We start from the raw sequence: 22,089 nt of genomic DNA, 5'->3' as shown, positions 1-22,089 counted from the left end.
TGCTTATACAGAACTGTTTATTGCACTGGTGATCAGCAAGAAACAACTCCAAAGCAGGACGGGTAAATTTCAGTCACTTGTACTAAACAGAAACTCCAGAGGAAAAATGGAAACATTTGCTTCCTCATAACCTTTATGGGGAGTGAACTGTGCTGCTGGTGCTGGGAAGGATGGGCAGGATTGATGATGATGATGTCCAGAGGAACATCTCCATTAAAGCACATCTTACTGTCATAGTATTGCTGTAATTTTTATTATTCCAGTGCAGACTGTCAAGTAAATATATAACTGTGGTCCAGATAAGAATATGTGTGGGAGGATTACTAGAGAGGAGCAATATGGACTTATTGCAGAGTTACTCTGTAAAAAGTATTGCATTTAAATTAGCTCCCACCGTAGTCTGAACTAATTTTACAGGGAGGATAAACTAAGTGGCTTTGCACAATCTTTTGTCTCTTTATAAAAAGAGTATTTTCTTTTGAGATTTTTCTTTAATAAGGAGGATTTGATTTTTTGAAAAAGCCCTGACTCTTCAATACACTTTGAATTGTTTTGTTTACAATTATGTAGGGCAGGACTGTTGAGCTATTTCAGTCAGGAGCAGTTTCTGGGGCTGGCAGAACAAAAGCAGAACCAAGTTCCTGTTGTACTGAAAGGGCAAGAGATCACCTTTTGGCTGTACCTGGTTCATGTCTGCAGGATGTGTAAGCCTTTTCTGGAGTTTGGGGTCCGTCTGCCACGCTAGCAGTGACCTGTTGAGGAGTGGGATGTTTGCTGTGCCTGGGGCTGTGCTTGTGAGGTGTTGTCCAGAGAGCTGCTGGTGCTTCTGTGGGGTCTGGTTTTAGATGGGCAGCTTTAGGATAGATTTTCTGATCTCTGGTTGTAACAAAACTACTTGTGGGTTTCAGGTTCTGCCAAAATGGAGCTCAGTGATGCCAACTTACAAACTTTAACTGAATATCTAAAGAAAACACTAGATCCAGATCCTGCTGTAAGGCGTCCAGGTAAGTGATTCTCATGATTGAGAACAATAAAGTTCTGTTTCTTTTTGTCCCTCCTGTCTCTGTGTAGCAAACATCAGTGGATATTTATGCAATAACCTCTTTACAGAAGTTCTCAGTATCCTTTTAAAGCGAAACCCCCAAAAAACTAATGAAGGGTGGATATAAATAGGAATAATTTTATCTGCTTTTTGTGATTTTATTTTTCTATATTCTTGCTCTTTTTTTTGTTGTTGTTGTGTTTTTTTTTTTTTTTTTTTTTTTTTTTTTTTTTTTTTTTTTTTGGTTTTTTTCTGAGGCAGCTGCCAGTCCAGGCTGCAGCGGGGGAAGGGGGCCAAGTTAGTGTGAGGGCTCTGGGGCCGCTCGGGATCTCGCCCGGCGCCGGCCCTGCCGCCCCCTCACGGCCCGGCCCGGCCCGGCCCGGCCCGGCCCGGGCGCCGCTCTGCAGGGCCGCCGCAGGAGGCTGCACGAGCGGAGCAGGCGCGGTCCGGCGCCGGGACGGACGGAGCCGCCCCGACCCTTCCGCGGGTGCACGGCCCGGCGGGCCGCGGGAGGGCGCGGGGCCGGTCCCGGGCTGCTCCGGCGCGGCCTTGCCCCGCGGTTCGCGGGAGCGGCGGGGACGCGGGCCCGGTCCCGCCCCGGCGCTGCTGCCCCAGGCCCGCGCTTTGGGGAGGCGGGAAATGCCCCCGGGGATCCTCAGCGCGGCCGGGATGGTTTTCCCCACCCGCCCTGGGTCCTGAAGGTTCTCCGGCGCTGGGAGGTGCTCGCTCCGTGCTGCGTGAGGGGATGCAGCTGTGGAAGCTCTTCCCGGTCCCAGCCCCAGGGGCACGGCCGCGCTCTGCTAGGTTTGGGTTTCCTCTCAGTAAGTGGTCTGCGTTAATTTGACTAAAGTCGGTGATGTATTAAGCACGCTTTGTGGGTTTTTTGGGGCCTTTTCTGCAGACATGCTACAACCCAACACAAAGCATCATAGCACTCCAGCTAAAGTACCACCAGTGTTTTTCATACTGGAAAACAAACATGAAGAGCTAGAGGAAGAGAAGGAAATAAGCATATGTAGTAACAGGTCAAAATATGTTGGTGGATGTGAATTGGTGAACAAGACTATGGACAAGTAAAGCCAAAAGCACAGGGAAACATGGGAGAGGACTGTTCAGATAGATTTTTACTTCTTGCAAAATATGTTAGGATCTGATTTGCTTATTAACATTCATTTATTTTAAGAGGATACTGCTGCTGTCTTTTAAAATTATATAGATGCCATAACTGACATAAAAATTGTGTCATTAGAACTCACTGCCTTTGCAAGCATGCTTATACAGAACTGTTTATTGCACTGGTGATCAGCAAGAAACAACTCCAAAGCAGGACGGGTAAATTTCAGTCACTTGTACTAAACAGAAACTCCAGAGGAAAAATGGAAACATTTGCTTCCTCATAACCTTTATGGGGAGTGAACTGTGCTGCTGGTGCTGGGAAGGATGGGCAGGATTGATGATGATGATGTCCAGAGGAACATCTCCATTAAAGCACATCTTACTGTCATAGTATTGCTGTAATTTTTATTATTCCAGTGCAGACTGTCAAGTAAATATATAACTGTGGTCCAGATAAGAATATGTGTGGGAGGATTACTAGAGAGGAGCAATATGGACTTATTGCAGAGTTACTCTGTAAAAAGTATTGCATTTAAATTAGCTCCCACCGTAGTCTGAACTAATTTTACAGGGAGGATAAACTAAGTGGCTTTGCACAATCTTTTGTCTCTTTATAAAAAGAGTATTTTCTTTTGAGATTTTTCTTTAATAAGGAGGGTTTGATTTTTTGAAAAAGCCCTGACTCTTCAATACACTTTGAATTGTTTTGTTTACAATTATGTAGGGCAGGACTGTTGAGCTATTTCAGTCAGGAGCAGTTTCTGGGGCTGGCAGAACAAAAGCAGAACCAAGTTCCTGTTGTACTGAAAGGGCAAGAGATCACCTTTTGGCTGTACCTGGTTCATGTCTGCAGGATGTGTAAGCCTTTTCTGGAGTTTGGGGTCCGTCTGCCACGCTAGCAGTGACCTGTTGAGGAGTGGGATGTTTGCTGTGCCTGGGGCTGTGCTTGTGAGGTGTTGTCCAGAGAGCTGCTGGTGCTTCTGTGGGGTCTGGTTTTAGATGGGCAGCTTTAGGATAGATTTTCTGATCTCTGGTTGTAACAAAACTACTTGTGGGTTTCAGGTTCTGCCAAAATGGAGCTCAGTGATGCCAACTTACAAACTTTAACTGAATATCTAAAGAAAACACTAGATCCAGATCCTGCTGTAAGGCGTCCAGGTAAGTGATTCTCATGATTGAGAACAATAAAGTTCTGTTTCTTTTTGTCCCTCCTGTCTCTGTGTAGCAAACATCAGTGGATATTTATGCAATAACCTCTTTACAGAAGTTCTCAGTATCCTTTTAAAGCGAAACCCCCAAAAAACTAATGAAGGGTGGATATAAATAGGAATAATTTTATCTGCTTTTTGTGATTTTATTTTTCTGTATTCTTGCTCTTTTTTTTTGTTGTTGTTCTGGGTTTTTTTTGTTTGTTTGCTTTTGTTTTTTGGATTTTTTGCACTGTTGTTGTTTAAAACAGTGCTGCTGTTCCCAACAAGTGACGATTTACTTCTCTGGGGTTCTGGCTTTTCCAAGGGTGAGGAGGCAGCATTTCCCCATCCTGCTGGGGATCCAGAGCTGTTGTTGACAGCAGGAGTGGTGAGGAGCTGGGGAGCAAAGGAGCTGAGATAGCTTTTGTCAGACATGTTCCTGTGAAGCTCTGGGAAGTGTTTGTGTTGGGTATTTTAAACAGACACTTGAGATTGTAGGATTCCCATCAGAGAAAGCAGTTGAGCTCTTGCTAACCGCAGTGTATTCCCTTACAGCGGAAAAGTTCCTTGAATCTGTGGAAGGAAGCCAGAACTATCCACTGTTACTCTTAACGCTGCTGGAGAAATCACAGGAAAATGTCATCAAAGTTTGTGCGTCTGTAACGTTCAAGAATTACATTAAAAGGAACTGGAGAATTGTAGGTATTCTAGTGAGGAAGTGTGCTAAGAACTAATCATCCTTTTAAGGTGCAATAAGCAGATCCACATCCCACCCAACTCAGAGTCATCTGTGAACCTGCTGAGGGAGCCCTTGATCCTCTCATCCAGGTCATCAGTAAAGATATTAATCAGTACTGAGCCCGGGGGAACCCCATTAGTGACTGATGGTATAGATAAGCATATCTTGAACTTTTAAAATTGCTAACTTTTGATTTAAATGTGTGGAAAGATGGTAAAAGGGGTGTGAGAAGAGTAGTGCTACCAGGTTTAAGGTATCTCAAGATTGAGTGTCTCCCTGGAGGTGCTTTTCTCTTTTAATTGCTGGATGATTTCTAGGTCTCTGAACTGCAGTGCTGTCATCACAGATAATGTACTGACACTGCAGTCACTGGTTGGGACAAGCCACCTCATTATTTTATTTCTTTAGTAGCAGCTTTGCAGTTTTTTACTACTTGGCACTGCTGGCTGGCTGGACTTGGAGCTGATTGGTGTTTTGAACTGGTTAGATAACTTAAAGTCAATGTTGGGGTTTGATTGTGTAACCTGCACCTTCTTGTACAGTCTCTGGAAAGGATGGCTCGAGACAGCTCTCACAAAATCAGTTTGTGGGCTTGGCAGAGGTGCTGTTTGGTGTGGTGGAAGAGGACACTTGGTTACATGTGGGGACTTCATTGCCATGTGCACCCACCTTCACTGCTGCTCAATTGCTGACCTGAAAAGTTACCCTTAGGGAAGAGAAAAAAATTTCTTCAAAGTTTTACAGAAGGACATTATTTCTTTCAGCTTTTTTCAGATACTGCTGTTCCAGATTCATTGAAGGCAGTGTCTCTAACAGGTTTGCTTCTTAGGTTCTTCAGCATTTTAATAGTTACATAAATCAGTATAAACAGTTGGTCTCTGAAATGCTGATCATCTCTCATTGCCTGGAGAATACTGATATGCCTATAACTTAATTATTGTTTTTATTTTAGGTTGAGGATGAACCAAACAAAATATGTGAATCGGACAGAATAGCCATTAAAGCCAACATAGTGCCCTTGATGCTTAGCAGCCCAGAACAAATTCAGAAGCAGGTAATATGTCATTCCTGGTTGTGTCCATGAAACTTTGGGAATATTCTAAACATGTCTTGTGTCTATGGTTATTGTCAGAGCTCAGTTCCCTTATCTGTCAGATCAACCTGATCCAAATAACTTTGAGGATATTGTTACAGGTATTTCTACGTACTTTAACATTTTTTTAAGATGATTACTGTGTAATCTTATAGCTAAGTTCTAATATTAGGCAGTTAAACAGCAATTCTGGACAGTGAGACTGTGTAAGCTTAAGGTGAGATTTTTGTATTTGTGTGGAAAGTAGTAGATATTTAATCCAGTGATTTTTGAATCGGGCAAGGATAACCAGGATTTTCTGGGATGTTGGCAGCATCTGGCACAGCTGCTGTATGCTGTTCTGTCAGTGATGGCTCTGTTTCCTTTGCAGTTAAGTGATGCCATCAGTATTATTGGGCGGGAAGACTTCCCTCAGAAGTGGCCAGACCTGCTGACAGAAATGGTGAATCGCTTTCAGAGCGGAGACTTCCACGTCATCAACGGGGTTCTGCGCACTGCCCACTCCTTGTTTAAAAGGTACTGCAAATAGGGGATTTTGTGTATGGATGGCAAAAGTTCTGTTCAGCTGGCACGTTTTACTGTTAGACTTCATTTTGGACATTTACAAAAGCCTATAGTTGTGACTTCTACATACGCCTTTTAAGTAGTTATCAAATTGTACACCTTGCGTGGTTTTGAACCACGTTGTTTAGTTCTTGTTCATTTAACAGTATTTTTCCAATGTTCAGCACAAGACAAAATTCTGTGTGAGTTAATTTAGTAATAAATGAACACTATTTAGTAATAACTAGAAGACTATTCTACCTTTCATGTATTTCTCTCTTACTTGTCAGGTACCGCCATGAATTTAAGTCAAATGAATTATGGACAGAGATCAAACTTGTTCTTGATGCCTTTGCTTTACCCTTGACAAATCTCTTTAAGGTATTTCTTGTTGAGTCATTTCTAAAAGAAGTTTCATGTTCTAAATTGCTTGCTATGGATACCTGTAAAATTAAAACTCAATAATTGTTGTTCAAAACCCTTAAAGGGGTTCAAATTCAAGGCATGGAGTGAGACCTAACAAGACTGATAAGAGGATGAAAAATAACCCTATTTTCTGGTTTAAAAAAATGTTCGTGACACTTTTCAATAGTTTTTGTTGGTGTGGGTTTTGTACTTGACAGTCTTGCATCTTTTTCTAGGCAACTATTGAACTTTGCAGCACGCATGCAAATGATGCCAGTGCCCTGAAGGTTCTCTTTTCTTCTCTCATTCTAATTGCGAAGCTGTTCTACAGTTTAAATTTTCAGGTGAATCTCCTTGTTCTTGGGATAGTTTTGCTTTGTTCTGAAGAAGCTGGTACTATAGAAATCATTTGAGGCAGCCTTTAAGGCCATGCTTTATGGCAAAAAGAAAAATCACCAGCGTGTCTGCTGAAGTAAAAGCACAGTAAGGAAGGCTTATTCAAGACATTGGCTTGGCCCTTTGTAAACACAAGCTGAAGAGAGTCTGAGCTGGCACTGCTTCAAGGAGGTGTTGTATGGGGCCTCTGAGTAGGAGCTGGGAAAGGCAGGAGTCCAGTGCCTGAGTTTCTGTTCACTGTGCCCCTTTGTAAAGGTGCCTGTACTGACAGGAGCTGGGTCTCGTAGGTGAGAGTCCATCACGTGCAGCCCTGTGGCACTGCAGGAGCAGCAGTTCTGGGAGCACTGTGGGTTGTCTGGGTTTGGAATCAGATCTACATTTTGGACATTAGTAAGTGTGCTCTGTGGGAAATGGTAAAAAGCTCCCTTGCTGAGGTGACATTTATTTAGTGTCTCAACGTGAACGCAAGTCTGTGAAGTGTGATTGTGCCTGGATTCCTTGGGCTGCTCTTCCATAGGGGGCACAGGAACAAGGAGTTAAAAAAGGCTTGTGCTCTCTTGTTCTGAGAATGAGAGGTGATAAGTCTCATTCATTATAAAAATGTGAGCTGTTTAGAGTCTAAGCAGCTAGTTTATTTGGAACTAGTTGTACTTCAGGGCCCTGCCAGAGCAGTTTTTGTTTGGGAGGAGGAAGGGGCACTGTTTCAATTTGAAGATTGTTTTCCACAGGTTACTGTCCCTCAGTAGATTATAAGGTGAATGCACTACTTCCAGTGTAGGTATGTTATCTAAGCAGTGCAGTCAGAAATTAAAATGTAGATATATGCTTTTCTTTCACAGGATCTTCCTGAGTTTTTTGAAGATAACATGGAAACATGGATGACAAACTTTCATAGCCTTTTAACTTTAGATAATAAACTCTTGCAGACTGATGTAAGTACTGCATAAACCACCTGGTTTGCATCTAGGGGAGAGGGTGGTCTGACAGCTTAGGTCTAATTCTGAGCAATGCAGTGGTTCTTTGTGGGGCGAACAAAGCAGTAGAATGACTTCAAGAAAATGGAATTTAAGAGAAGTTGCTCTGCTGTCTAAGAAATTTGAGGTTCAGTTCTTCAAGTCATATGACAGTTACAGGTATACCCAGCTGTGCACAGAAATCAAGTTACCAATACTCATCACTGAGTTGATTCTTTCAAGAACAGCTGCTGAAGTAACCTGACCATGAGCATCACAGGGCTCAGGTTTTCTGTATCTGTCAGCTGGTTCTAGAAAGCAGGGTATCTTAAAGAACTTGAAACAATTGAACACAGAGGGCAGGACATCTCTTAAGTACTTCAGTATTTGCTGTCTTGGTCTAGTTAAAGAATCAGTAATTTCACTGGTGAAAGCTGATACCAGGTCAGCAAAGCTCCAGCTACTTTTGTGCATGTTTTCTGCATTTTAAGTGCTGATGTCTTCTGTCATCACAGCACAGTAGTTTGCCACTTGATGGAGCCAAAACAACTCTATAAATTTCTTGACGACATAGGGAGGCATATTAAGTGTTTGTTGTGCTCTAGTTACCCTTCTGCTAAAGGAAGCTTTGCTGCTCTTTTGTCTTGTGTCTGTGGGCTGCTCCCAGCACAAGCACTCGTGCAGCTGAGCTGGGACAGGCAGTAAAGCTGGAAGGTGGGGGTGGAGGGAAGAGGGGCAGACAGAACTGGGGTGGTGTTTGGTTGAGTTGTTTTTTTTAATTCCAGTTCAATTTCCCAGTTCACATTGTGGTTCCACGAACATCTGTGATCTGGGAAAGGGGAGGAACTTCTACAACTACTCCAATTAAGGAATCATGATGTAGTGGCTTCTAAGTGTATTTTTCAATGCCTTGTGTTGTCTTTTTTGTATTACATTTGTAAATTAATTTTGTGTGAATTACTGTGTCTGTTTTCAAGTACGTAGTACTTGATATGAAATGTAGTTATGATTTCTAACTTGAAAAGCAGTTTGGGTACAGATCAGCAAAATACAGTAGTTCTAGGCACAATGAGAGGGATTTCTTTCACCCGTTTAGGACATGGTAAAATGGTGATATAAATACTTAACGTAAATACATTGATACTTCTAATGTTAAAGTAGTGTTGAAGTTTGGATGTTTAAGTTCTTAGTTTTGTTTTATGTGAGGATGAAGAGGAAGCTGGGTTGCTGGAGCTCTTGAAATCACAAATTTGTGATAATGCTGCTTTATATGCTCAAAAATATGATGAAGAATTCCAGCCCTACCTGCCACGTTTTGTAACAGCAATCTGGAATCTGTTAGTCACAACTGGCCAGGAAGTGAAGTATGACTTGGTGAGTTGCTAAAATCTGATCTTGTCAAGTTTAATAATAAATCACAAATGGATCAGTCATGCTAAAGCTTTACCTTCTGTCTGTGTGCTGTAGCTGGTCAGTAATGCGATCCAGTTTCTGGCCTCAGTTTGTGAGAGACCACATTACAAGCATCTGTTTGAGGACCAGAATACATTGACAAGCATCTGTGAAAAAGTTATTGTTCCCAACATGGAATTTAGAGGTAACTTTTTGAGACTTAAATTTTGAAAAACACAACAAAAATCTTAACTAATTATCACGACATGTTGCTTTGCAGGACTAAGAATTGAGGATTCTCTCTTGTGTACCTTAGTGCTAGATTCAAACCCAAGTTTCTGCAGCAGATTGCTGTCCTGTGGGCTTTGTAGAGTTGTATGAATAAAACTAACTTTTCATGTTGAAATCACAGTGGAGGAAGTCTAGGTCATGTGCCACCAATAAATTTCTACAATTAAAGTGAGTATCTGAGTAATTCAAGGAGCCTAAATAGGCAGGAATATCAGGCCTACCAAATTGAAGTGTTTAGTTCTCCAGGTTTTGATGCTCGTACTGATCCTATATTTAAAATGCAGTGAAAATATATTGCAGTGTTAAGAAGCTTTTCTCTCTTAAGTCTATGACTCTGAAAGCCTCTTCAAATACACCTGGTGTTGAATATTTGTTGAGGTTTTTCTTGGAATCAATACATCAGCCCATGGGTATGAAAGACTAATTTGTGGGACAGAAGCTAAACAGACTAGTCTGGTTGGATATTTCTTCTTAATTAATGTTATAGAAAGGTGTTTGAAAAATAGCAAGTTGATAATGATACATCCTTTTACTATAAAAACCAGAGACTTCACTACTTCAACTTCCATGTATTTTGTATTTCCAGCGGCTGATGAAGAAGCATTTGAAGATAATTCTGAAGAGTATATAAGAAGGGATTTGGAAGGATCTGGTAATCCACAGATTTATACTAAGAATACTCGGTCTTTAAATACAGCTCTAAAGAGCTGAAGCAATTTACTGAAGCTTTTATAACTTTATTTTGAAATTGAGAAGGTTTCCACACACCACCCCCAGCTGGATGTTACCCAGTCTGTGATCAAGCCTACTGTCACGACATGCTTGTCACAGTGTCTTTCTGGTTTGAACAATGTTTTTATAAGGCATTTCCTTAATTGGATTGGTATGTCTTCTGCACTGCCTGCATTCTCATTTCAGCAAATACAGCCTGTAAGTCAATGCTGAGTAGTAGCCAGTTGTGTATTTAGTTCCTGTGTGTGGAGTTTTAAGTAACAGGGAGAGACTCTTGATGCTGAGGTTGAAATTCTGCCTGGGGTTTGCACACAAACTGTGCTCAGGCCAGCTGGCCAGCAGCCAGGCTGGGATGTGGCATGTGTTCAGAGCAGTGCCTGCCCTGGGACACGGCTGTGCCAGCCCAGCTGCTGGAGTGCTGGGGGAAGCTGTGCTCTGCAGCCAGGCCAGAGCCCCAGGGAGCCAAACCAGGCTCTGTGACAGGGCTGCCCCACCAGCAGTTCACTGGCAGACACTTGGGAAGTGATGGCATTTCCTAATAGATAGAGGAAATTACTGTATGCTTGCAGTGGAGGAGAAAATTGGAAGAAACATTTTTGAACTTTTTTCAAGAAAACATCATTCTTATCCAGGATTGGCTGCATTTTTGGTATGTGTGAAGTTTTTCACAAAAATGTACTGTCAGGTGTGGTGAGCCAGCAGCTGGCTTGTGCTCCAGCCTGCTGCAATCTGATGGGGGCAAGAGTGGGAGGGGTGAAAGTGAGAAGATTCATGGAAAAGACAGTTTAAGTGGAAGAAAGAGTAAGGAAAGGGGAGAGAAGTTAGTGACTCACCATTGCCCACAGGGAGACTTTTGCCCAGCCTGTCCCTGAGCAATGGCTACTTCCTCCAGACCCCCGCCTCAGTTTTTGTTGTTGAGCATGTCATACAGCATGGAATATCCTGCTGGTCAGTTTGGATTAGCTGCCCAGGTTGTCCCCTCCCAGCATCTTGCATGCCCCAAGCTACTTGCTAGGAAGGCAAAGGAGGAAGAGGAGGCCCTGACGCTGTGACAGTGCTCTTCAGCAGCAGCCAGACCCTGGGTGTTCCTGGCAGCTTTAGCCATTGGTACAAAACACGGCACCAAATGGGCCTCTGGGGTGGAAATGAGCTCCCTCCCAGCACAGCCAGTTCCTTTGGGTGCACAATGTCCAGCCAGTGCCAGCCCCCCTGCATGCCTGCTGCCACTGCTCGGGCAGGTGTCCCTTCTCCTTGGCATACAGTTAGTCCGGTTGTGACACTAAGTAAAAGGCTTACAGGTGTTCTCACACAGCAGTGTGGAGGGTTGCAGTAATTAACATGGGGTGTGGCTGTAACTTGAGAAGCTGTTACTGTTTTGATTATTTTGTTTATTAATATGAAAAGCTGTCTGCTTTCTCGTATCCTAAGAATCTTTGGTTCTCATGCAGATATTGACACCAGGCGCAGAGCAGCTTGTGATCTGGTCAGAGGCTTGTGCAAATTTTTTGAAGGACCTGTGACGGGGATTTTTTCTGGATATGTTAATTCTATGCTGCAAGAATATGCAAAGAATCCATCTGCTAACTGGAAGCACAAAGATGCAGCGATTTACCTTGTAACATCTTTGGCATCCAAAGCTCAGACACAGAAGGTACTTGTTCGTTTTATTCATGGTAATCTGTCTGCATTCAGGTGTTACAGTGCAGATGAGGCCTGCTGTTCGTTTAAGCTGCTTCAGGAAGGGAGTAACTGTGTGTACTAGCTCATGGTGATGAGATGAAAAGCTGCCCTTTATAAGATCCTACTTGCTGGTAGGCTGGAGACCCTGAAAAAGCACAGCTGGGCTAACCTGTGTTTGGAAACAGGAGCATTGGATCAAATGTCCTATGGAACAAGTTTAGAAGTACTACTAGAGATTTTACATGCTGCTACAGTTCAAATCTCAGTGTCTTTGCAAGACAGATTTGAGGCAAACATAGTAAAATAGGTACATCATTTGATGCAGTTTTGCTGAAGGTTCTCAGTCTTTTCCTGAAGCCAGGTGTACACTGGTTAGTGATGTGTAACGGGAGCCAGTCTGGTAGCATTTGGGAAACTGCAAAGTTTGTGTCTTTTTCTATGCTATTCAATGGTAAATATAGACTAATTTATAACACTTCATTGAAAAATCTCAATCTAAAAATCCTGGTTTAAAAAGAGGTTACATTTTTTGTAAGAGAAAACTAATAGTAATTTTTAAAAATTAGTAAGAAAACTAGCAGCTTTTATGTCAGCATATAAAAATAAGAGTTGTTTTTTGCTTCTTCCAGCATGGCATAACACAGGCCAATGAACTCGTTAATCTGACAGAATTCTTTGTGAATCACATTCAACCTGACTTAAAGTCTGCTACTGGTATGTGAATGTTAATTTTGATAGGGTATTTTTGTAATGTATCATAACCTTGACAGCAGCCATTGTTTGTGAAGTCTCAGGCACTCCTTTATCAGCAGAATCTCTGAGATGGGCTCTTAACACCTGGCACAGAGTCATTCTTTTTTGTTTGGCCAGCAGTGAAGGAGCTCCTAGAGCAAGGTGGATTGCCACCTTACCACCTGCTCTCTGAAAGATCAGGGCATGTGTATACATGTCCTGATACATATATTAAACTTGTTGAATCAAAGTAATTTGATTTCTGTATTTGAGACCTTATGGTAAACCTCTGTGCTCTACAAAACCCTGAGAAGTTAAAATACTGAGACCCTATTGATGAGTCTAGGTTTAAAGCACGTGGTTTATTTTATACTTTAACAATTATCTCACTACAGCTGAAGCATAGTGGCTTGTCTCGAAATGTGTAATTGAAGGCTGCTGAAATTGAAACCAGAAGATGAAATTTCATCTGAGCTGGACTGTACTTTTAATGGTGCTGGGATGTGATTTGTCCCTAAAACTGATATTCTAACAGTGCCCATATGAAAGTGCAGCAACTAAGAAATGTAGAAAAACATTGTCTGTATTATTTTCTACAGGGAAAATGATTACGTAGTGTCAAGTGTCACTTGTATATACAGTACATGTTCAGAAATCACATTTGTATGAGGAGTATCAACGAAGTTTGCATATTTTTCTATTTCAGTGAATGAATTCCCTGTGCTAAAAGCAGATGGTATCAAATATATCATGATTTTTAGAAACCAAGTAAGTTTTTCTTTCACTCTTATGGAAAAACATATTGTAGGTTGTTACTTTATACTTGCCAAGCCTAATTTATCACACTTGGCCATATGCTAACTCAGCAGGTGTTTGTCAGTCACATACAACACTTCATACTGAATTTTTAGTTTAGAAAGTAAATGATATTGTTATAAATATCCAATTAACATGTAGTCTATATGCTGTCCATATGCTGTGGGAACACTGAATATCTTAGCTGCTTAATTCTGTGACACATTCAGACGTTTCCAAGTCAGTGTTAGTCCAAATACCCTTGGCTGTTTGCATCATTGCAGTAGTTGTTACAGAGTACAGCAGTTTTGTCCTTTATCTTTTCTGATTCATGAGATAGGGTGAGAAAGTATGTTGCATGTTATTCTATATTTAGATTACCTTTATTAATTTCTTATTAAATACCTGTGATATTTTTTTAAACCTTGATATTTTTAATTACCTATTAAGACAAAGTAAAATGGAGAGGGAAATACACATTAGAGTTATCTGCACTTACTGCCAGCCGTGGCAGGAGTAGGTACCTGCTGGTTGTTCAGATGTGGAGGAGCCTCCCAAGACACCTCCCTCTGCCAGGCGTGTCACTGATGAGCTTGGCTGTGCTCCAGAGCTGAACCATCTGTATTTTTTAACATACTTATGATTTGTTGCTATACTTTTGTAGGTACCAAAAGAACAACTACTGGTGTCTATTCCTCTCTTAATCAATCATCTCCAAGCAGAAAGTATTGTGGTCCATACCTATGCAGCCCATGCTCTTGAAAGACTGTTTACCATGAGAGGGACAAATAATGCTACCCTGTAAGTTTTCAAGCAGAAATAAATTCATTGCTAATAGATTTTGTGTATTAAGGATGAGAAATACCTGTAGGGAATCCTTTGTGTCATATATTATGGTATTGTATAAGGCTTGAAGTTTCTGACTCTCTTTCATCATTAAAGAGCTGTGTTTCACTTAACAGCATTACAGCTGCAGAAATGGCACCGTTTGTAGAAGTGCTGCTAACAAACCTTTTCAAAGCTCTGACACTTCCTGGCTCCTCTGAGAATGAATACATTATGAAAGGTAAATGCCTAATGAGTCCTGCAATATAAGAATAACTTGGTTAACTTGAGGTAAAGGCTTACAGTTACAGGTTCCTGACATTTTATTTGCAAAACCTTTTTTATGCAAATGTGTTGAAGAGTCTGCAGTTACTTATCAGGCTATGTCAAGTCATCTTCAACAAAACTTATGGTACCAAAGAGAAACACTAAACATAATGGTACTAAGTTATTTCTCAAATGGTAGTCTTGCAGTGAGGACAGCTCCCTGGACAGTGTCAGGGGAAGATCTCAGCATGAGAAGATCTGGTCATGGGGAGGACATGTGGCCCTGGCTAGTGAAAGGATAGATCTGATCATGGCTAAGGGGATGCTGAGATCTGAGACTTGCCCAGGACATGTGGTGGCCTTTGTAAGGTTACTTGATCTCCTGTGTTCATCTCCAGAATGAGAATAAGGAGGCTTTGTTTTATGCTTTGTTATGATTATAGATGGAATGTTCTTGCAGCAGGTACTCCTTGCTCTGTACCTAATTCCTTGGGATCCGATTTTAACAGTAAAAGGTAAAGGATTTAGGCAGATGTTGAGTGGCAAAAGTGTATTTTGTCTTCAGAAGCTGAAATTTTCTATTTATTTGCAGCCATCATGAGGAGTTTTTCTCTGCTGCAGGAGTCCATAATTCCATACATCCCTTCTGTCATCACACAGCTCACACAGAAACTGCTGGCTGTCAGTAAGGTAAAGAAACAGAGCAAAAGGGTCACCTTTTACCTTTCAGAGCGCTCTTGCTGAGGACTTATGTCTTGTTAGTGGTGTTCTGTTAGAATACTCGAAATAGTTCAGTATTTCCTGATGCAACTAATTTGAAACAGCATTCCAGTGAGGTACTGCCTTCCTTTCAGAACATATTCTCAGATCATTCTTCCTGCTCTCATCTGAAATTTAGAAGCAGCATATGAAGAGCAGCACACAGCTCTTTCTGTAATGCTAGTTTGTTGTAGTGTAAATGCTTGCTTGTGCAGAGGCCACCAGTACAATAATTGGTTTTATCACAACTCCTGTATTCTTTGCCCATGAAACTTCTGAAGCCAATAATAATTTGCATTGAAATGTGGGATTGAATTAAATAAATTACCCTTCTGCGTTAGGTGGGTAAAATTCTCTTAGTTTTTTATTTAGACATACCAAATTCTTAACCATTTACAAATAGGGAATGCCTTAGAATACCTTCATTGATTGTCCAGAAAACTATTTCTCTGTAGTTTAAACTCAGCTGCAGCTTATAAGGAGTATTCAACAGAGAATTGACTGGACACTTGAAAGATGGGAAAATAATCTTTTTCTGGTTTTTCTTCTGTTTGGTAGTTTATATAGAGCTTCTAAAAAACACTTGCTACAAAAAGAAAACCCTCTCCTTTATGCCTTAGAGGTCTTTATGTTTGCTTTTATCCATGGAATTAATTTCGTAAGCAACTTATGTATATTAATACATAAGTTACAAGTGTCCCTAGTCCAGTATGCTACTTTATTTAGTCTTCAGTTGAAATAAAAAATATATTTAGCAAAATAAGTGACTGGTGTGCAAGTTTGGGTTGATTTATCTATTTATAACTTGTTTTCAGAATCCCAGCAAACCTCACTTTAACCATTATATGTTTGAGTCAATCTGCTTGTCGATCAGGATAACGTGCAAGGCAAACCCAGAGGCAGTGGGGAGCTTTGAGGAGGCTTTGTTCCTGGTGTTCACAGAGATCCTGCAGAATGATGTGCAAGGTAAGGACAGTCAGTGAGTGCCTGTGCTCTCTCCTCTGGGGCTGGCTTCTAGGATTTACCTTATGGCAGGCTTTTTGTAGCACAGCAAATTCAAGGGGAGAAACAACATTTTCACAGTCTGAAAGTGTTTAGATTGTTCCATACGTCAACACCATTCAACTTATTTTAAATTGCATTCTTAAAATATCTAGCAATCACTACTCCAAAGCCTCTTCATATTATTCTTAATTCTATTGCCCCTTTTCTAGTAGTTTGTTTTTTTATGTTCTGAAACATTAACGGGTAGAGGAAATAGAAAGTGTATAGATGCAATGCTTGCTAATTTTTGGAATAATTACACACGTTTCTTCAGAGCTTTATTTATTGGAATCTTTGTGATAATATCAAAATTATGGGTTCAGTCCATAGAGATGTAGTTTCTGGGAACTGACAGTGACCATGTTGTCTGACTTTGTAATGTCTTCGTTTCTCTTCCAGAGTTCATTCCCTATGTGTTTCAAGTGATGTCACTACTTCTAGAAATGCATAAAAATGAAATCCCATCATCTTACATGGCATTGTTTCCCCATCTGCTCCAGCCAGTTCTCTGGGAAAGGACAGGAAACATTCCCCCCCTGGTCAGGCTCCTGCAGGCTTACCTGGAGCGGGGCGCCAGCACCATCGCCAGCGCTGCCGCCGACAAAATCGTGAGTCGGGGGTCACGGGGCTGGCCTGCACACGTGGTGGTCTGGGGCTGCACCCTGTGAGCAGCTCCAGCAAACAGCTGGACTTGTGCAGAGTTCGGTGCTTACATACAAAGAGAGACTATACTCTGAATGTAGCTTTTTGGGTGCTTTTCTGTTACGTGGATAGGATGAATTCTAGGCTATTGTGCTTTTATCAGCTGAGATGAAAAATTCCTGCTCTTAGTTCTTGCAAGCAGGTGAGTTTCCACAGTTTTCCTGTCTTGTTTGCCTCATGTTAAACATGTGCATAATGAGAACTCTCAGATTCTGTTCAGAACAGTCTTGAGAAGAGTGAGTGAGAAGTCAAAATGTGTCTTCCTTGGCCTGAACCATAAAAACTGAATCCTGGCTTATGTTAGCAAGGCTTTTGCCTTGGTGTATGCCTTAGATGGTAATGGTCAGTTTTCTGGGAGGGTCACATATGAGGAATTGTTGTCTAGGATTTTATATCTGCTTTTCTTGCAGCCTGGATTGTTAGGTGTGTTCCAGAAGTTGATTGCCTCTAAAGCTAATGATCACCAAGGGTTCTATCTTCTAAACAGTATCATTGAGCATATGCCTCCGTGAGTATGAGCTGAAATTACATTTAAAGCTGTCTTCTGTAACTTTAATTATGAAGTGTATGAGCATGCCAAATGCTGATTTTTAACAACTGAAAACATCACATTTTTCAGCCAGATAGATTTGAACAATTCTATATATGTTTTCTTTGAAGTGACATCAGTAAAATCCTAGTGTGAATTGAATAATTTTCCTTTTAAATTTCCAGTGAATCAGTTGACCAGTACAGGAAACAGATCTTCATTCTGCTATTCCAAAGACTTCAGAATTCCAAAACAACAAAATTTATCAAAAGTAAGTTCCTTGCTCTAGTGGCAGCAGCAGTTCAGAGGTGCAGCTGCCAGGACACGCGGACCGAGGGACGGCGTGACTCCCAGGATGGCTGCAAATGTCATCAAGAGGGGTGCATGGGGCAGTCACCATAGCAGGTGACACTTACTTCATGAAATTGAGGGAATGGAGTTAAAATAATGAACAAGACTTGCATATTTCTCTTCCCTTCCTAGTGTATGATGTCATTATTGAAAATGTCTCCATTTACTCTCCAAGCCAGAGCAGCAAACTTCCCCTCTGGTGCAGCACAGCAATACTGAGCACACGTGCTGTAGTCACTGTAGTTGTGTGTTAGTGCTCTGAAATACCCCATGCTTGTGTCACTTTGGTCTCAGTATGACTAAACTTACTGGTAAGGTTTGATGTTAAACTGGCAAAGCTGTGACAGGTTATTGCAGTACATATTCTGGTTATTCATGCTGTCATGAGAAGATTGTCGTAGTTATTAAATTATTTTAATGATACTATTGCTACCCAAATTATGCAGTGTCCATTACTTAGCCCTATAAAATCTGGTTAATGCCACCTGATAGGAACAGGAATGATAAAGTTGCTTATAATGGTCTTCCACAAATAAAGTTGAAGTGGTGCTTTTAATATACTGGACCTGTGGGGGTTCATACCTCACCTCAGAGTCTGCATTGTGTGGAGTTTTCTGCCAAAAGTAGAGTTTTTGGAAGAGTTTCTTTGGTTCCTGATCTGAAAAAAAATTGCAAATGGCTTTTCTAATGCCTTTTTATAACTGCTGTAAGGGGAAAAAGGAATAACTTGTCTTGTTTTTGTGTTGTGGTATGTGAAAAGATCAGTTTTTATGCAAATTTCAAGGCAGCATGTTCAAGTACTTCATTTAAACTGAACACACATAGACTGCCATTTCTATCCCCTTGAAAAACTTGGAATGTAGTTTGCTGCTGACTCTAAAGCTATTCTTTTGTTTTCACCTTAAATTTTACTTTGACTTTTTTTTTGTTACAGGTTTCCTGGTCTTCATTAACTTGTATTGTGTAAGATATGGGGCATTAGCTCTGCAAGAAATATTTGACAGCATACAGCCAAAGTTAGTATGTTTTGTTTGTCTGGGTTGTATTTAATATGGCTGTGTTATTTTTATCTATTGAAGTAAGAAAGAGTTGTCTGTTTAGCTAGACTGTCAAACTACAATCACTAATTATTTGACTGGCCAAAGTTTCTCTCAGTGTGGTTCATTTATTTGTCTAGAAAGTCTTCTTTTTTTCTGAATTTCTGACCACAGTTCCTCACTGATAGTTCAAGTTTCTAATTTAAGAAGATTATAAAAAGGAAAGACTGATGTTTTTAGTCATTATCCTTTGTGAAAAGTTTGTATGTGCAAATGTCTACTGCAACAGGGCAGCATCTTAACAAATTATCTGGTTGTTTGTTCCCTAGTGACTCATACTGTTTCTGGTTCTCTTTTGTCACCATAAGGCTAATGAGGCTTTCTAATACTTTTTCTCTCAATGCCACCATAGGATGTTTGGAATGGTGTTGGAGAAAATCATAATTCCTGAAATCCAGAAAGTGTCTGGACAAGTTGAAAAGAAAATCTGTGCTGTTGGCATTACAAAAATATTAACAGAATGTCCTCCCATGATGGACACTGAGTACACCAAACTGTGGTAGGTACCACACTTCTTCAGGCTGTGCTAGTGAGGCTGTTGGAGTTACTGAAAATGGAGCTCAGACCAAAATACATTCTTGTTGGAAACTCCACTGTGATCTCCTCATCCTGCTCCTGTTTTTCAGCAAATTAAACTGTATTTTCAGAGAGGGTGACAGAACTGGTTTGAGATGTTCTTGATGGAGATAGCATGGATTTGGCTAGCTGGACCTTTAGGGAAAATAGGGAAATACATTTTAGGAAATCCATTTAGGGAAATACACTGCTTTGTATTCTTTCTGAAAAGCTAGGTTCAATTTTGACTTACAGCTGTTCTGGTCAGGAGATCTGAGCATATTCATAAACTGGCAGAGAAACTAATATCTCAGCATGAGAGTGGAATTTTGGGGAAAGCTACCAGGGGAGTTTGATTGTCAACCAGTCCAGCATGCCTGGTAGTTTGAATTTGGTGACAATCACTGGATCCCAGACTAGATCCCCAACTAGAACTTTGATTTTAAAGTACTCAGAGGAAAGTTGTGATTTGGAAAATGATTTCTCTTTTTAGGTATGTTTCATGCCAGTTTGACCTGTAAATACATACACTGCTCATGCTGTTGGTAGGAGTTATGCCTGTAAAATATTCAGACCCGCAGTTCTGCTCCAGCATACCTTGGGCATTTACAATTTCAGTAGCCAAGCCAGTACCTGCAAAGGCTAAAGTCTAAGGGGTTCCAAATAACCTGAGTGTTCTTGTAAACCACAGCCTGTCCTAACGTATTCTAAGCTCTGCACTTCTGCCCTCCCCCTTGCTGCCAGGATTCCTTTGCTGCAGGCCCTCATTGGCCTCTTTGAGTTGCCTGAGGATGACACGATCCCTGACGAGGAGCACTTCATTGACATAGAGGATACTCCAGGCTACCAGACTGCATTCTCCCAGCTAGCCTTTGCTGGGAAGAAGGAACACGATCCTGTAGGTCAGATGGTGAACAATCCTAGAATCCATCTGGCACAGTCTCTCCACAAACTGTCCACAGCGTGCCCAGGCAGGGTAGGTGACTTGTGCACTTGCATGGTGATGCTGCATTCTGCAGAGAAGGAACACCTTCGTGAGAATGGCTCCCTTTGCTAATAATAAAATCTCTTTGGATAATCAGCAAAATGAAGTAGGTCATAACTAGAATGCGAGATCGTGCTGTTTTATTCTTCACTGAAATACAGCTTTTGTAAGGTTTTTCCTTAGGAGCCTTAGAAAGGCTTTATTTTCACAGCACATAATTTTGCAACAAGTTTAAATATGCCATTTTAAAAAAGAAAATTTACACACTTGATGGTCTATAACTAATATGTGTCTCGAGTTTGGTTGGTTGCATGCACTTGTTGAATTCAGGCAGCTCATACAAAACTAGACAGGGTGAGTGTACAGTTAACTCTTGTAGGCCATAGCCTGTTTGTTTTCCCCAGAATTTGGGTAAGCAGAGACTGCCTGCTGCTTTCCCCTGGGTAACTGCTGCTCTGTGCCTGGCCCTGTGCAGCAGGGGCTCGTGTTTCACCCACTGACACCTCTGCTCCCCTGTGCCTCAGGTTCTGTCCATGCTGAGCACCAGCCTGAACGCAGAAGCCTTGCAGTATCTCCAGGGATACCTCCAGGCTGCCAGCGTGAGTCTGCTCTGAGCTGCAGGACTCCACAGCAAGATCAGAAGCTGGTTTGTTGTGCAGAACATCGACGCTGACTTTGCTATAGCAGAGCTCGGACAAAACGAAAAAGCTGCTTGAAATTGTATTGCAGATTCCATCTTGTAAAAGATAGGTGTGGCTTTAAGCTGAAACTGAAGAATTTGATGGTTTGTGTACTCACAGATAAAGGTGGCTAACTTCCATTCCCAGTTTAATTTCAAAGGGAATAGTCATAGCGGTTTGTTACGGGCTTGATTTGAAATCTGCATCTGCAGTGTTTGGATAATACTTGGAAACGTGTGGAGAGCCCTGGCTGTAGAAACTCACTTCAGTCACTAAAATTCCTTTTCATTTTAATGTTGTCCTTTGTATTTCTTTTGTCTTTCCTTAAACTTTATCTGAATTGTGAATAAATAAGAAGTACTTGTTTAAAATGCCTGTCACTGTGCTCTTACTCTTTCAGAAGAATATAGTTGTTTTAAAAAAAGATGTTTTACACGTAGGATAGCATGTGGAATAGTGGGACTGTGAGGTTTTTCTTTCCATAACAGTTTAGGTGCATTGTAGGATCGTACAGAGCACCTCTGACACTGTGGGAGAAGAGCAGAGCTGTTGCCACTCTGGCTGCTCAGCAGGAGGCACAGGGGCTGTGGAACACCAGGGCAGCTGTGTGCCCCGCAGCAGGGATCAGGCTCCAGGCGCGGTTTTCCTGCTCAGAGCCGTGACCCGGGAGGTGTCAGGCGGGTGCTCTCCGCGTCTCCTGAGAACGGAACTGAGGAGCTCTGGGGCCTGGAGCCCCGAGGGCAGCGCCTCGGCTGCCGCTGCTGCTTCTGCTGCCGCTGCTGTTTCTGCTGCCGCTGCGGGTGCTGTTTCTGCTGCTGCCGCTGCTGTTGCCGGCTCCCGGGGCGAGCAGCTGCCTGCTGTGCCCGTGTGTGCTCTGCGGGTGCTGTTTCTGCCGCTGCCGCTGCTGCTGCCGGCTCCCGGGGCGAGCAGCTGCCTGCTGTGCCCGTGTGTGCTCGGGCACCGGGGCCCCGGCCGGGCTTCACCCGCACAGCTCGAGGCCCGGAGCGCCCTGGGTGTGCTCCAGCCAGCTGTGTCCAGCTGTATCCAGCTGTGTGTGTGTGCAGCTGTGTGTGTGCAGCTGTGTGTGTGTCCAGCTGTGTGCAGCTGTGACCGGGGCTGGCGGCGCCTGCTGGGCCGGGTGTGTGCGCGGGCTCCGGCGGCGCTGTGACTCCCGGCATTACTTGTGCGCCTTTCGC

At 42.1% G+C, this 22,089-nt stretch overlaps 1 protein-coding gene across 1 annotated transcript; it reads left to right on the top strand.

Annotated features, from left to right (window-relative positions):
- Positions 1 to 1,673: 1,673 nt before the first annotated feature.
- Positions 1,674 to 21,264, top strand: CSE1L (chromosome segregation 1 like). Its single transcript, XM_041478477.1, has 25 exons — positions 1,674 to 1,863; positions 3,221 to 3,316; positions 3,904 to 4,046; positions 5,040 to 5,141; positions 5,551 to 5,696; positions 6,014 to 6,104; positions 6,365 to 6,472; positions 7,364 to 7,456; positions 8,684 to 8,851; positions 8,945 to 9,074; positions 9,747 to 9,812; positions 11,341 to 11,543; positions 12,202 to 12,286; positions 13,011 to 13,072; positions 13,764 to 13,900; positions 14,062 to 14,165; positions 14,784 to 14,881; positions 15,766 to 15,916; positions 16,394 to 16,602; positions 17,107 to 17,204; positions 17,411 to 17,496; positions 18,511 to 18,592; positions 19,026 to 19,172; positions 19,973 to 20,204; positions 20,738 to 21,264. Exons 1-25 carry the CDS (start codon positions 1,788 to 1,790, stop codon positions 20,825 to 20,827), a joined length of 3,003 nt encoding a protein of 1,000 aa, XP_041334411.1. The 5' UTR covers positions 1,674 to 1,787; the 3' UTR covers positions 20,828 to 21,264.
- Positions 21,265 to 22,089: the final 825 nt, after the last annotated feature.

This window comes from Pyrgilauda ruficollis, unplaced genomic scaffold (genome assembly GCF_017590135.1).
Source record: "Pyrgilauda ruficollis isolate IOZ18807 unplaced genomic scaffold, ASM1759013v1 scaffold45, whole genome shotgun sequence".
Lineage (NCBI taxonomy): Eukaryota > Metazoa > Chordata > Aves > Passeriformes > Passeridae > Pyrgilauda > Pyrgilauda ruficollis.
This window is presented reverse-complemented; position numbering and strand designations above follow the sequence as displayed.